This window comes from Neopsephotus bourkii, unplaced genomic scaffold, assembly GCF_033783945.1.
Source record: "Neopsephotus bourkii isolate Nb327-2 ecotype Australia unplaced genomic scaffold, CSIRO-AGI_Nbou_v1 NB_739, whole genome shotgun sequence".
In the NCBI taxonomy this organism is placed as follows: Eukaryota; Metazoa; Chordata; class Aves; order Psittaciformes; family Psittacidae; genus Neopsephotus; species Neopsephotus bourkii.
In genome coordinates this window covers 2,139,318-2,154,078 of record NW_026901237.1, presented here as the reverse complement: position 1 = coordinate 2,154,078, position 14,761 = coordinate 2,139,318, and the positions used below count along the sequence as shown (strand labels likewise).

The 14,761-nt window shown below is 43.8% G+C and overlaps 1 protein-coding gene across 6 annotated transcripts in view; it reads right to left on the bottom strand.

The window, feature by feature from the left end:
• Positions 1–1,306: 1,306 nt before the first annotated feature.
• Positions 1,307–14,761, bottom strand: part of PPP2R3A (protein phosphatase 2 regulatory subunit B''alpha) — a 58,331-nt gene continuing 44,876 nt past the window's right edge. For 3 of the 6 annotated variants that reach the window (XM_061354477.1, XM_061354478.1, XM_061354483.1), the window contains 3 exons: positions 14,309–14,427; positions 10,278–10,384; positions 1,307–5,943 (listed from right to left, as the gene is read on the bottom strand). In XM_061354477.1, coding sequence (XP_061210461.1) covers positions 5,844–5,943; positions 10,278–10,384; positions 14,309–14,427 — 326 coding nt within the window. In that variant the 3' untranslated portion in view covers positions 1,307–5,843. Of the gene's footprint in view, positions 6,941–8,152; positions 8,578–10,277; positions 10,385–14,308; positions 14,428–14,761 lie in introns of those variants that run through there. The other 3 variants (XM_061354479.1, XM_061354482.1, XM_061354481.1) reach the window with 3 other exon arrangements.

Here is a 14,761-nt window from a genome sequence, read left to right as displayed (position 1 = left end):
TCCAGCCTCGGCTGTGGTCAAAGAGTTGAGTGGAAACTCAGCCCAACGCAGCCCACAGCAAGGACTTGCCCCCTGCTGCCTGTATGCTGGGAATCACTCCTGGAGAGCAGTCAAGGGGCATTTTAGCTCCAGTTAAGGCTGGGCTGGTGGGTGTTCCTCCTGTGGGCTCTGGAGCTGGGAACCGTTCTCAGCGTTAGTGTAAGAGGAAGCTGCTTGGGGGGTTCTTTTCATATAGGAAGTGTGTGATGCTTCAGCTTTCTTCCCAGTCAGCTTAAAGACAGTGATTAACTTGCAAACTTTATGAAAAGCCTGTAGTTTGTAGCGCTGCATCAGAAAGGAAAAGCAGTTCATCAAACATTTTGCTGCAGGAGGCTCCCTGCCTGAAAGTGTGTTGCAAAGAACAGAGCTCCTTCTGGACTTAGGGTCATGTGTAGTGATACCAAATTAGTCTGGTGCTTTTGCCCATCCTGATGTGTACGTGGGGAAGATGCTTGTTCAAGAAAGAGAAGACATCTAAGCTTTCATTTTGGGTGGAAAGGCTGTTTCCACATAATCACGTATGACTGAAATCACTGGTTGGGATTAAATCCCAGAGGGAGGGGGAACAAAACTGGAAGTGACAGTTGGATTGTGTTGACCTTGCTGCTCTTCCTGTAGTTCATTCATGCAGGTACTTACAGCAGGGCAAGGAGCTGCCTGGTCAATGGAACACTGACAGATTTCCAAAGAAGAGATGATACAGATGTGGCACATGAATTGTGCAAGGATTCTGGCATGATCCAGAATAAAAGCTGCTTTTTACCTGATGGAAGAAGCCCCTCCCTGACATTAATGTTTATACAGATTACACTGATTAAAAAAACTCTTTCGATTACTAACTATCTGACAAGTGAAACGGCAAGAAGAGTGGCTTTGTATGTTAGAATAATTCCAAGTATGTGGCACAGCTGATGAAACTTCTGAAAGGTACACACTATTACTTAAAGTGGTACTGAGAATGTTGTGAACACAGCTTCTTTGGTCTTAACAATGGTCACACGGCTTTGGCCCAGTATTTCTGTTAAGCAAGCCTGGAATTTTGGCTTTGGCAGGCTTGCTGACAGGTAACTGGATGGTGTGAGCTCAGCAACAGCTGGGAAGGTGATTCTGGACAGCAGCTGGAGATGAAGTGAACAGTAATGCTGCCCCGCCACTGAGCAGGGCTTGCACTTTAAATTCAAAAGTCTTTTATTTGCCAAAAAAGAAGAAAATACAAAGTAAAAATACAGAGTTCAAACCACGCCAGCACAAAATGTCTCCAAACTACTTCTACAAAGTATGAGAACCTTTATTATTAAATATTCTGTCTCTAAACCCATCACCCAGTGACAGAGAGAAGAGCTCAGAACACAAGGGTAAGCACTGCTTGCATGTTTTTCTTACAGTAGCTCATGCTCTTTTGCTGAGGTTCTTTCTTGATTGCATAGACCTAAGATACTGTGATTTAGAAACGCTGTCCTCCAAAGCCACCATTAAAACAACACTTTAGTGGCCTTTTGTTTGGCCTTGCAGGCCTATTTTGTTTCCAAAGCTAAGCACTGTAGCTTGGTGAGAATATCTCGAGTCACCATTCTTAAATCCTTAGTTCAGGAGATAAGAAAGTTTTCCGCAGTGTTTCCTGTAGGCTGGAGCCTGACTGGGATTTCTTTTGCTATCCACGTCTGTTTTGCAGCACTGCCGCTCGGTGGCAGGCCGCAGGAGGGGACCTGTATCGGTGCCAGGTTTGCTGAGGAAAACTCATGCAGCAGTTACTGCTGAGATTTTGGAAGAAGAAAAATAAATGAAGCTAGTACCTTTGCAGCAGGAGCTGTGGTTGTATTGAGCTGTATCTCCAATCTTAGTACTGCAGACAAAATACTTGCAAATACACAGATAAAGAGCAAGGGTTTTGTAAGGACACAGGACTTTGCCAGGCAAAAGCAAACTAGAGAGAAATAATTGAACAAAAGGGTGTTTTGTTCTTATCACACAAAACTGAATTTTACTCACTTTTCTGGCTACTCATAAGGAAAAAGGAACCCAGCTCCTAAGCCTTCAGCTTGAGCTGGTTTACAGTGAGCACTGCATGATCTGTCTGTCTTTAAAAGTATGCAACATCTAAAGTGGTGTTGGCAGTTGGGGATGGAGGCAAACTCAGAGTGAAGCGGACTCCTGCGAGGCTTCTGTGTGGTGATCCTTGGTTGCTTCATTCTGGAGTGCTTGCTGACCTCTGAAGCTTCTTCTGGACTATCTCAGAAAGAAAAGGACAGGAGCTCCCAAATTTACCTTGCTGACTTGGAAACCTTCCACCCAGAGAAGCTGTGGACAGGGCTAACTCACCATTGGGGTGTAGAATCTCCTTAAATTCAGCTGTGGCTGCTGAATGGTGGTTATTTTCGAAGTTATTAGTGAGAGAGAATGGATTTCTGCTCTTGGAGTAAATAATATGAATTGCTGCCAGTTTTGCACTGATACCACGCTAGCAGTGGTGGCTGTAGCTTGTCCTTATAGTCACATTTAAGGTAAAACATTTGCTTAAAATGGGTTTGGGGTTTTTTGCTTTGATTAGCTTTTTGTGTTGATGTAGTACAAAGCATGACCAGGGTTTGGAATCACTTCACTTTGTCATAGCAGCATTGAGCCTCTGTTTGTAGAAGAGAGGGCCCTGGGTTTGGGGACCAAAGAGCTCAGCAGAGCAGCTACAGGCTTGTCTGCATTGACTGAAGTCAAGGTAACTGGCAATTTTTACCTGCTGCTTCCAAAAAAAGGCACCAGTTCAGGCAGACTGGTGTGGTGTGAGATGGAGAGCTGAACTGATTTGAATGGGTTGAGGTAAAGCCCCTCTGCAAAAGGTGTACAAGGAGAAAGACGAAGTATCCTGAAGCGGTGGGTGAACAGACTGAGCAGGAACAGCAGCAGTGCGCTTGAGGCACAACCCAGCAGGAACAGAAACATCAAACTGAGAGAGTGATGCACCAAAGGATGTTGGGGTACCAGCTCTTCAGGCCACCATGGGCTGTGTCTGCATCCCAGCACACATCTGCTGCTTGAGAACAGGGTGTCATCTGCTCAAGTGGTGAGTCCTCAAGTCCTTCATCCCACTTCTTCCTAGTGTGAAAATGGAACTGTGCATTCCCAGGAATACAGGTCCTTCCTGGAAAAGGATGTATCTCTGAACTCCCATAGGGAGGAGGAAGAAATGTAATACACAGAAGGGTTGTAGGATCACCATCTCTGGAGAATCTTCAGAAATTGGCTGGATGAGGTCCTGAGAAACTTGTTCTAACATTGAAGCTGGCCTGTCTTTGAGTGAGGAGGTGGACTAGAGGCACATGGAGGTCCCTTCCAACCTGACTTAATCTATTAATCTGTAAAACAGCATTAGGAGAGCTTCTTTTCTTTGAGGCACAAGGGCTATCCCAGGTTAAAAACTTAGAGACAATCACCAAGTTATTCTGGATTGAGGCTGTACATAATTTGCAAACTGGACATTCCAGTACTGCTGCTTACAGAGTTAAAAGCTAACAATGCTGACATAACATGGAGGTTCAATTTCAGCCTAGAATGGGGTCAGGTTCTTGTTCCTTTGAGGAATTTTGTCTTTGGAGAGGTGTAAAATTTTACCAAACTAAAAGGCCATTCTGGACCTTGACAGTGAAGAAAAGCAAAGAACTACTTTGCCTGGGTTCCTTCAGGTACAACGTGGATGGAGCTTGTTAGAATTAGCAGTTGTATGACTTCCATCCCATGTTCATTTCTGAAGTCGTGACTTAGTTTCTTCTGCATTTGGGCCTTTATAGAATCAGCCTCAGTAAAGCTTTTGCCCTCAAGTTTATAGTCATGATGGAGATGCGATTCCAGCATCCTGGTGTTGAACAGAGTTGCTCATGCGCTTGCTGCATTCAAAGAGGTTTATCCTAGTAGAGACTTATCCTAGCTTGGTTAGAGTGCTCCCTCCTGCTTACATCTTTTATTATGGAATGGAAGTTACCTTGCAGTGTCTTTCATAATAACCTGGGCATCCAGAAGTTTCCCAAGTATCAAATCCAGGATCCTGGGGGTGTGTTTATGCTTCTGGATAAAACAGTAGCTTTGTTCAGGAAAAACATCTCCAAACTCAGTACAACTGAAATTTTCCTCTTTTCTGGAATCTGATCCTGAGGAGAGTCACTAACCTCCACCAGGCAGCAGTGTATCCCACCTGGGCACTGGCAGGCAGGCGTTGGGCTTCAAAGGCTCCTGGAAAACTCAAAGCTGCATTGTAGTGATCAGCCAATTACATATTTGGTTATTAACACCCAGAGGTATCATCTACAGATTAGTGTTCCATTGTGCTAGTGTGTTTATTCTAAACACACCCAGCTAATAGTCTGTGTGTGTATACACAAGTTCTCTATTAACTGGATGGCTTCTGGCTTTAGTAAGGAGGTGCCTGCTTCAAGAACTCATCATGGCATTGGCAGTTGTCTCCTGGGTATTCTGGAGGCAATGTCCTGAGGAGGCATGGTCTGATCGTCTTACAGTGAGGTAAGAGGAAATACAGTGTATACATACCAACCAAGCATTACATATTTGGGCACAATTATGACAGTTAAAATTTGACTGCTGAAACCTGTCCCAAAGCTGGAGAAGGTAAGTACCAGATACTGCTTGTGTGTATACGATGGCTAAAATTGAGAACTGGTAAAAATATGTTATAATCACCTCTGTGCTGAATCACAGACAGCTGCTAGTCAGCAAGGAGAAATATCTCCAGCAGCAGAGCATGTGCTATTACAAGAGCCACCAGTTGTGATTCTATGAAGAAAGTAAGGTTAATTTTGCACTTAAAGCAATAGTTTATCAGTTAGTTTTCTCTCTGAGACGGGGTGGAAAGTATTACAGACCAATTCTTTTACTAGTTAAAGGATCCCTCTGGTGACAGAAATATAGCACATGAGGGTTAGATTTTTTCTTCACTATCTCAGCTTAGGCTCTTGGAGAAGGCTGCAGGTTAGCAATACAGGAGAGGAGGAGAACACAGGGAGCGGATGGAACTGGTGCACACAAGACATGGCAGTTTCAGCACACCAGCTGAGCAGCATATGTCTTGTTTTGTAAACACACTACAAGATACTTCTCCAGAGACAAAACACTAGCCTGAGGACAATCCTCTTAGGCAGAGGAGAATATGTAGAAATGTTATCTGTATCTCTGATATTTAGACAAACATTACATCATGTAGTGCTTTAACTGTCCACACATTCATACAAGTAAAATAATGTCCAATATCAACACTAAGAGCTTGTGGTTTAAAGCACATCAGGGGACTTCCCTCTCCCCACGTGAAGGCATGTTGCCTTGGTTTCCAGGACACTAAGAAAGAAAGAGAACTTCATTGTGACTTGGTTTTAAAAGGTTTCTAGACATACATTTATACTAAGTGAATTTGGCAGCTCTTCTGTCACTCCTGGTATAAAGTCAAAGGGACAGAATGGCAGAGGACTGAAGTGGGAAACAACCACTGTAGATGCTGCATGCAGTTATTACAGTTAATCATTTGATGCTGGCATTTATTGCACATCTGGGGACACAACAGGATTTATATATAAATGAAAAAAGGTGCAATCACCATTTTTAATGAGCGTGCATGATAACACATTGTAAAAAGCCTTTTTATAGAAATTACCTTATTGCAATTACACAGGAAAAGAAAAAGGGTTTCTTAAGTTACAGTGTACAAAATAAAGCACATTGCTCCAATGACAGACAAGAAAAATCCCTAAGTGTCTTGGGACAGAACACTATCCAGTTTGAAAGATACTGATTAAATGTCTTCCATTTCTCTATGCTGAGAGATCTGAGATAACAACTAGTTTGTCTGACTTGTCTCCAGTTTCAGGGGGAGATAAGACTTCATCTGTCTCATAGTCTTCTTCAAATGATCTGCAAAGATAAAAGGTATGTCTTTAAAAGCTGTGTTTTGCTGGAAGTGTTTTCAGGTAAGTTATTTCAGTGGCTACTAAACCAGCTGGCTAAAACACAGTTGCATGCAAAATATATATATGTCCTCGTCCAGGTTAACATGACACTGAAAACAGTGTGGTATTAATCAGTATTCTGACAGCTGACATGAGTTTGTGCTCCCATCCATCCTCATTCCTAAATTCTGCACCAACTTTTCACTGGCGTTCAGCATTCTAAAACTTGAATCCAGTTTCAGTAACAACTGTCAGTAGCTCACAAGTAGCATTAGTAGTTCAGGGTAGAAATAAAGTTGTCCAGCCAACACATCGGGGCCCTAGAGGAGACTTGGCTGTCTCAGATTTGCTCACAAACACCTGGTTTCCAAAACATCTTCTGGCTTAGGATATGTTTTGACATCCACAAATGAACAATTGTGGCCATTCTGTTATATTCCTCTCTCACTCCAAGTTTAATATCCAGGCCTTAGCATTTATGGTTTGAGGAGGTTTGGCTGTGAATCCTCAGCTCCAGCCAGTTACTGCTTCTGGGCTGGCTGGGTTCTGTGCTCTGCAGCAGAGGATATTGCTTTAGGTCTCTCATCCCATTCCTATTCCTGAGAAATACCATTTTTAGTGTGCTCAGTCTCAGCACACTACAGGTTAGTTTCTCAGGGCTCCCAAGAAACTAAAATTCTTCCTTTTGTTCTGAAAGCAATGCTGCTTATGAAGGAAATGTTGCAGCAGATGTTCCAATGGCAAGCACAGGAATAACTCTAGTTTCTTCATGGTAATCTGTGCTGCACAAAGGTTAACTCCTCCGATACCCCAGCATGGATGATGCCAAGAAAGAGCTGTGTACCGCTTCTTGTGCTGCTCTTCCCTTCAGTAACCCAGATGCAGGCAGAGCAAATCCTCAGGTGCCTGTCAGTATGCATGTCCTGCTGGGGGGAGGATTCTGTCCTATAGTCTGGTGATCCCTATGTGAAAAAGACAAACAGCAGAGATCTTCCTGGACAACACTTATCTCTCCTATAAAGGAAAGCACCTGCTTACTAATTCTGCCACCTTCTGGATTCTTGCATAAGTGGGAGAAAGAACAGTCTGGATCCTACACCAGTAACTGTTCTGATCATGCATGTAAAGATTGTCAGTACAGAATGTGCATGCTTCCTCCTTTCATGGTACCTGCTGGGAGCTAGTATGGCTCTGCCTCCTGCACCCCTACCTGGGAAGGGACTGTGCATGTCTCTCTGTGCCTAGGTTTCTCTAATGTTTCCCTGGTTAAAGATGATGCAGCTGACGAAACCTCTATTTCCATTTGAACTCTGTTCTTAGGGATGTTCCTGCTGTGTCCCCTTTTCCTTCAATCTCACCAACTTCTGTCAGCTTTCTTCCTTCTATATGTGAAATATGACCTCTGTCCTCTATTTATCTTGCACATACACCAGCTCCATTCTACTATTTTTTTTCCAGTGCCTTTTGCTTCTAGATTAAACCTTCTCATGTCTGCTTTAAAAGGGGCTTCCCATTGTCCTATCCCAAGTTAGCTGCCTTTCCACTTTGCTCTTTTGCTCCTTAAGTCTCAGCGATGCCTGCCTTTCCCATCTTTGAAAAAATCCCACCTTTATGGCCAAGAAGCATCCAAGGGACAGCTTTTCCACAAGATTATCACTAAAGATAAGTCACCTTCTCTCCTTCCAGGTCAGTTTAAAAATTTCACAGTCCCATAAATACAAATCTGGACTCATGCAGATTAAACACCCGTTCCTCAAGACTCAGTCATGGCAACTCTAGCTTGTTCAGAGAAGACAAAATACTCCAGGAACTTCTTTGTCCATCTTTCCAGCAAGCACACATTTTGCCACTGTTCAGTGATGTGCTTCTTGCCCCTTTCCCTTATACGGCCAGGTTCATGAAAGCAACTGAGCCATCAGCCATCAGGGAGGCAAGAAAAACGGCCTGAGCTGCCTAAACCTTATTTATGTTTATCTGCTTCTGTGTCTTTGTCCTGCCTCAGAGCAGAGTTGCTCTGTTGTGTGCCCCAGCTCCTTGTTGCTCAGGTGAAGGGGATTCTCTCCTATCAGCAGATGATATAAGAGGGCCTCTGCCTCCTTATTTCTCTTCCTATGGAGAAAGATCTCTTTCCATGAAATCAGTTGTGGTTTCCATGTATATCAGCTGGTTGAAACTGGTTTCTGGAACAGTGAACAAAATGGTGCCCCCTTCTGCTAGGCAGGCCATAGCCTGGACTGCAAAGAAGGACTTCTGCAAAACAAATGCTTATATCTGCACAAAAAGCTTGTGTTGGTCAGCTTCAGCTATTGGTTCTGCCTTCAAACAATGTGTGTGTACATTCACGAGGGAACAGACTCTCTTCACTGAATCTCATGCACAGATGTATAAAGCAGAGCATGGCTGAGAAGTGTTCAGATGAACTTAAGCTTCCAGTGGAACATGATGCTTCATTATTGTCTTGAGCAAGACCACGCCTTTCTCATATTGTTTTTGGTGACTGCAGCTCTCAACAGAGTCACAGCAACCTTGAAGTCACTCAGTATCCACTATGTCTTGATGAGATTCCTCTTCCAGGACCAGTGCTCACACATGGGCAAGCCTGCAGCCAGCCAGACAGCCACTGACTGGCTTTAGAACTTCCCATCCATAGAAACTATGAACAGGGCTACGTCACAAGCTTGGTACACACCAATTCATCTGTGATTGCTCAATGATGGCTATTTTCAAAAGTTAATACAAATAATAAGACAAATAGCAGTTTCCTTATTTTGTCAGCTAATCTTCTGGTATCATAGAGCTCATAAATTGTCTTGGTTTTGTCACCACTCCCTGCTTTTGTCATCCTCAAAAGACAGCAGAAATAATGTATGTGCAAAAACTCAATGCCTGTTTCTGGCAAATTTGTCTGGGCATCCAGCTCTTTGTTTTTCCTTTTCCATTCCTTTTTTCCTGTGTGGTCTGTTGCTATGCTCCACAAATGAGATCTAGTCCTGCTGCCATGACTACAGAGCTTTCCAGGGGCTCTTAAAAGCAAGCAGCAAGGTTGCTGACATGCTCTTTACAGGAAGACACAGAGCTGTTTCAGACAGACTTCAAATATTTGACATCACGTATCACTTTTCCTCTGGTTTTGGTGAGCTTGGGGATTCATGAGCCTGCAAAGCTTTTATGGCAGATTCCTGTTTCTTTCCTGTGCTGAGGACACAGGTGTTGCAAAGCAGCTGCATGGAATATAGCAATTTTATCTTCCATCCATGTTACCTCATCTTCCATTGTGAAGGCCACAAAAAGGCAAGGCTGCTCAAAGGAGATGAGGGAACAGCCCATAGCTGTTTGGATGCACATCACAGGGAGAAAGCGAAACACTGCTCTCAATAGCACTGCAAATCTCTGTGGCTAACTAGTAGGTGCTACTGTTAGCTCAAGCAGTTTTCAGTGGGGGAAATTTGACAAGTAGGCAATCTTCCCAGTACTCTAATTACTCAGCAAATACTGTTCAAGAATGGATGAAATCCTGAATCATGCAAGATTAACATGGGGTAAGCATTCTTTGGATGTTTGTTATATTAACCTTGAGACTTCAGAGAAATGTGCTCCAGAATATATTAACACAAGCGCAACTCAAAAAGACAGTTGTACTGACTCTCCATCAAAAGCCTCTGCAGGAAGCCCTGGTACATGGAGAGGTTATGGAGCAACTTCTCTGTCTAAATTCACTGACTCTAAAGATAGCTGGAGTATCTGTCCATAATTTTATAGACAGCTGCAAAAAAGCCTATACTTACTGCAGAAATCATCAGTATTTTAAAGAAAACATCTCAACAAACATATTAATTAAAATGTTGAAACACAGCTAAGAGCACAGGCTGACAGACACGGAGTTTGACAAAAGTAAAATTACTTGACTTAAGAAAATCTGTTTGGTATAATTAATGTAACAGAGCTCCAGCTTCTAATCTATGGTAGTGTGACATGGTCAATGCATGGCCAAGACCAGCCAAAGTAATTTGATTGCTTTATTTGTATCGTTGCAAAAAGAAAAAGGCTTTGTCCTTTTCCCCAGCTTCTTCATTACTGCAGCATGTGCAGCTGATTCAAATGGCCGCCCACAAAGCAGCCCATTGTGACAACCTCACCAATACTGCCTTCTGGAGCCATTGTTTCGGGCTTCACATGCTCCAGTGTTGAGTTCAAATGAGAAGTCCAATAAACCTCTGTTAAAAATGGCATCCACAGACTACTAACCCTCAGCTGGAGCCAAGGAGTGCATCTCAAGGGCAGAGCAATGCCTGTGCTTACCCTTCTTGCAACTGTTCGTTCCCAGACTCTTCAGCCACAAGAATCTCATACTCTTCGGCAGCATATCTGTCCCAGTCAGAGGGTTCAGGGCCATCATTTTCAAGGTCCTAAAGAAATCAGACAGTCAAGCACACTGTCCATACAGCTGTTTCACATGTTTAAGACCTACTGCAAACAGCAATGCTAGGAACAGTAAGCAACTATACAGAAACAGCTAATCAAAAATTGCCTGTAACTGAAAGATTCGCAATTATCTTAAAGTTATCTTAATTTTAACATCTGCCCATAAATGACTATGAAAAAAATACATTGCTTAGTCAATAAAGCAGACCTGAGCTGCCAATAAACAGCCTACTTCATTTCAGAAATGCTGAACATGAAGAGCCACACATTTTCTTTGCTTCAGCACAGCAAGCCCTGCATCTGTGCACTTTGTAACTGGTTAAAGTACTTAGTGATTTAAAATCTTTATTTAACTGTCAATTTTAACTGATGTTTTGAGGAAATCTTCACAATTTGCTAAGTATCCTGGTTTTGGCTGGGATAGAGTTAATTTTCACAGGAGCTAGTATGAGACTATGTTCTGGATTTGTGATGAAAACAGTGTTGGTAATTCAGGGATGTTTTGATTACTGCTCATCAGTGCTGACACAGAATCTAGGCCTTTTCTGCTCCTCACACCACCCAACAAGAAGCTGGGAGAGGACACAACCAGGACAGCTGACCTCAACTGACCCAAGAGATATTCCATACAATATGGGATTGTGCTCAGCATATAAAGCTGGGGGGAGAACAAGGAAGGGGGAACATGTGGAGTGGTGGTGCTTGTCTTCCCAAGTTGGGCATGATGGAGCTTTGCCTTCCTGGAGATGGTTGAACACCTGCCTGACCACTGGAAATAGTGAATAAATTTCCTGTCTTGGTATGCTTTGCTTGCGTGTATGGCTTTTGGTTTATCTATTAACCTGTCTTTATCTCAGCTCATGAGTTTTCTCATTTTAACTCTTCTGATTCTCTTCCCCCATCACACTGGGTTGGAGTGCATGAACAGCTGTGTGGGGCTGAGCTCCCAGCTGGGGTTAAACCGGGACACTAAGTCTGTGAGAAGGTATCAGAGTAACATCATTATAAACATCTGGCTCTCTGCCACTTACTACAGGACGGGGAAAATAAGTTACCCCCAGGGCCCACTTGACTGCTCTTACAATGATTCAGTTTAAGCAAGCAAACAAACAAACAAAGAGGGTGGTTCTGGCCTGAGATATATTTAAGCCTTGAATCATGGAACCACAAAAGTTCTTACAGATTACATGGGAACAGCTGGGAGGGAACCAGAGTTAATTTTGGCACCCCCTTCACTTTACTGTAGTTTGACTAGATAAGAGGCTTCTGGGAGATAGTCTCTAAGCTGTAGTCACATGTGGTTTCACTGGATGTGCAAGGGGAGCCAGAAATGAGGGACTTTACACCAACAGCTGACAAAACTCAGGTCTCTGAATATCCCACAGTGGTGAACAACAACCTCAAAATACTATAGCCACAATTTCCTCCTGTATTTTCTCTGCTTGGGAAGAGAGGATGATGAATAACTGCAGCCAGGCACAATCTGCAACATTCAAAGCTTCCATCTAGTCTGCCACGTGTGTGACCCAATCAGGAAACTGGCATCTCATCTGCCTCAGCTCCTGTGTTGTAAAGAAGGTCTGTCTCTTCCGTTCTGCTTAGGCTACGGGAAAATTGCTAGTGTTAAGGATCAGGCACCAGCCCAGGTATTTAATGAACTTCATGCGTAGCCTACAGCTGTGTACGGGAGATGGAAAGAGACAAATGGGATCTCAAGCTCTGAATCTCACAGCTCCTTTCCAAACTGAGTGAATCAGTGTCCTGGATTCAGCAGTGGCAGCCGTTTTTCTCCTTCTTAGTAGCTGGTGCAGTGCTGTGTTTTTGACTTTCAGTGTGGGAACAGCGCTGATAAGACCGATGTTTTTAGTTGTTGCTCAGTAATGTTTAGTCTGACCAAGGACTTTCTGAGTTTCATGCTCTGCCAGGGAGGAGGGGAAGCCAGGAGGAAGCAGAGACGGAACACCTGACCAAACTAGCCAAAGAGGTATTCCATACCACAGCACATCATGCCCAGTATATAAACTGGGGGAGTTACCCAGAAAGGCTAGACTGCTGCTTGCCTCAGGCTGGGTATCGGTCGGCGGGTGGTGAGCGGTCGTATTCTCTTTGCTTGTTATTTCCCTTATCATTATTATTGGTGGTAGCAGTAGTGGGTTTGTGTTGTACCTTAGTTACTGGACTGTACTTATCTCAACCCGTGGGAGTTACATTCTTCCGATTCTCCTCCCATCCCTCTGGGAGCAGGGGGAGGAAGGGAGGGAGTGACAGAGAAGCTGTGTGGCTGGGCTTAAACCACGACAACCAGGTTCCTTCCCAGTGCAGCTGAACCCACCCTGCTCTAAATTGAATCAACACAACTCAGCAGACTGGTCATTCACTCTAGAATCACACACTGCACTGCCAGTGCTGGTGTAGTAGGATCAGTGGTGGTAACCACATCACAGAACTGTAGTAGTATAACTACATATATATATATGTACACACATATGTATATGTATATATGTAGTATAACTTGTATTACAAAGAGTTGTGGTCAATGGCTCAATGTCCGGCTGGAGACCAGTAATGAGTGGTATCCCTCAGGGATCACTGTTGGGACCGGTCTTGTTCAGCATCTTCGTCGCTGGCATGGACAGTGGGATTGAGTGTGCCCTCAGCAAGTTTGCCGATGACACCAAGCTGTGTGGTTCGGTTGATACGCTGGAGGGAAGGAATGCCATCCAGAGGGACCTTGACACGCTTGTGAGGTGGGCTGATGCCAACCTCATGAAGTTTAACCATGCCAAGTGCAAGGTCCTGCACCTGGATCAGAGCAATCCCAGACACAGCTACAGGCTGGGCAGAGAAGAGATTCAGAGCAGCCCTGTGGAGAAGGACTTGGGGGTGCTGGTCTATGAGAAAATGACCATGAGCCGGCAGTGTGCGCTTGCAGCCCAGAAAGCCAACTGTATCCTGGGCTGCATCAAAAGCAGCGTGACCAGCAGGTCGAAGGAGGTGATCCTGCCCCTTTATTCTGCTCTCGTGAGACCTCACTTGGAGTATTGTGTGCAGTTCTGGTGTCCTCAGCATAAGAAGGACATGGATCTGTTGGAACAAGTCCAGAGGATGGCCACGAGAATGATCAGGGGACTGGAGCACCTCCCATACGAAGACAGGCTGAGAAAGTTGGGGCTGCTCAGCCTGGAGAAGAGAAGGCTGTGTGGAGACCTCATAGCAGCCTTCCAGTATCTGAAGGGGGCCTATAGGGATGCTGGGGAGGCACTCTTCATTAGGGACTGTAGTGACAGGACAAGGGGTAATGGGTTAAAACTTAAACAGGAGAAGTTTAGATTGGATATAAGGAGGAAATTCTTTCCTGTTAGGGTGGTGAGGCACTGGAATAGGTTGCCCAGGGAGGTTGTGAATGCTCCATCCCTAGCAGTGTTCAAGGCCAGGTTGGAGAGAGCCTTGGGTGATATGGTTTAGAGTGAGGTGTCCCTGCCCATGGCAGGGAGGTTGGAACTAGATGATCTTAAGGTCCTTTCCAACCCTAACCATTCTATGACTCTATGAATATATATATAAACTATATATATACTGCAACATATATATATATGTATGTATATAAAATGTATTTATATAGTAGTATAACTTGTGTTGGATGAGAACCAGGAGCTGTCTAGTCCCAGCCACTGCTCAAATCAGGATTTGGTATGAGGTCACATCAGGGGGTTCAAGGCTTTGTCCAGTCACATGTTGAAAACCTCAGAATAAAAGCTGCACAACCTCTCTGGGCAACCTGTTCCAGTGTCTGACAGGCCTGTTTTTGGAAAAAGTATTCTTGTATCAAGATGGATTTTCCCTTACATCCCAGTACAGGTATGGGAAATTTTTAGAAATCTGTATTTAGAAATAAAGATGATTTATACCTTTTGCACTGCAAAGGGATCCCTCTGTTCATTGTCCAGATATTTCTCTAAATTGAAGAAGGTGTTGTAGAATACATGAGCCATTCTGCACCTCTTCAAGTCTCGCAGGGTTACTCTTCCTACAGAAAAAGAAACCCCACATTATTGTGCTGCTGAGTTTTTACTTAGTGAGAGACTGGACCCGTTCCTTGTCAGTCTCATAAAAGTTTTAATTATAACACCAATATGCTATAATATTACATTTCTTCCCAAGTCAGTAAAGGATTTTAACACTATTCAATAAATGTGTATGTTTATTAGGCTTGTATTGCACATACACATGGAGGTCTTTCACATTCATGAGAAATATGAAAGAATGTGAATGGGGATGGTTCCGTTTCATAATCTAAGCTGTCAGCACTTCCCACAGCTGCAATATGCAAGACTTGTAGCTCCAGTTCCAGGAAGTTAATT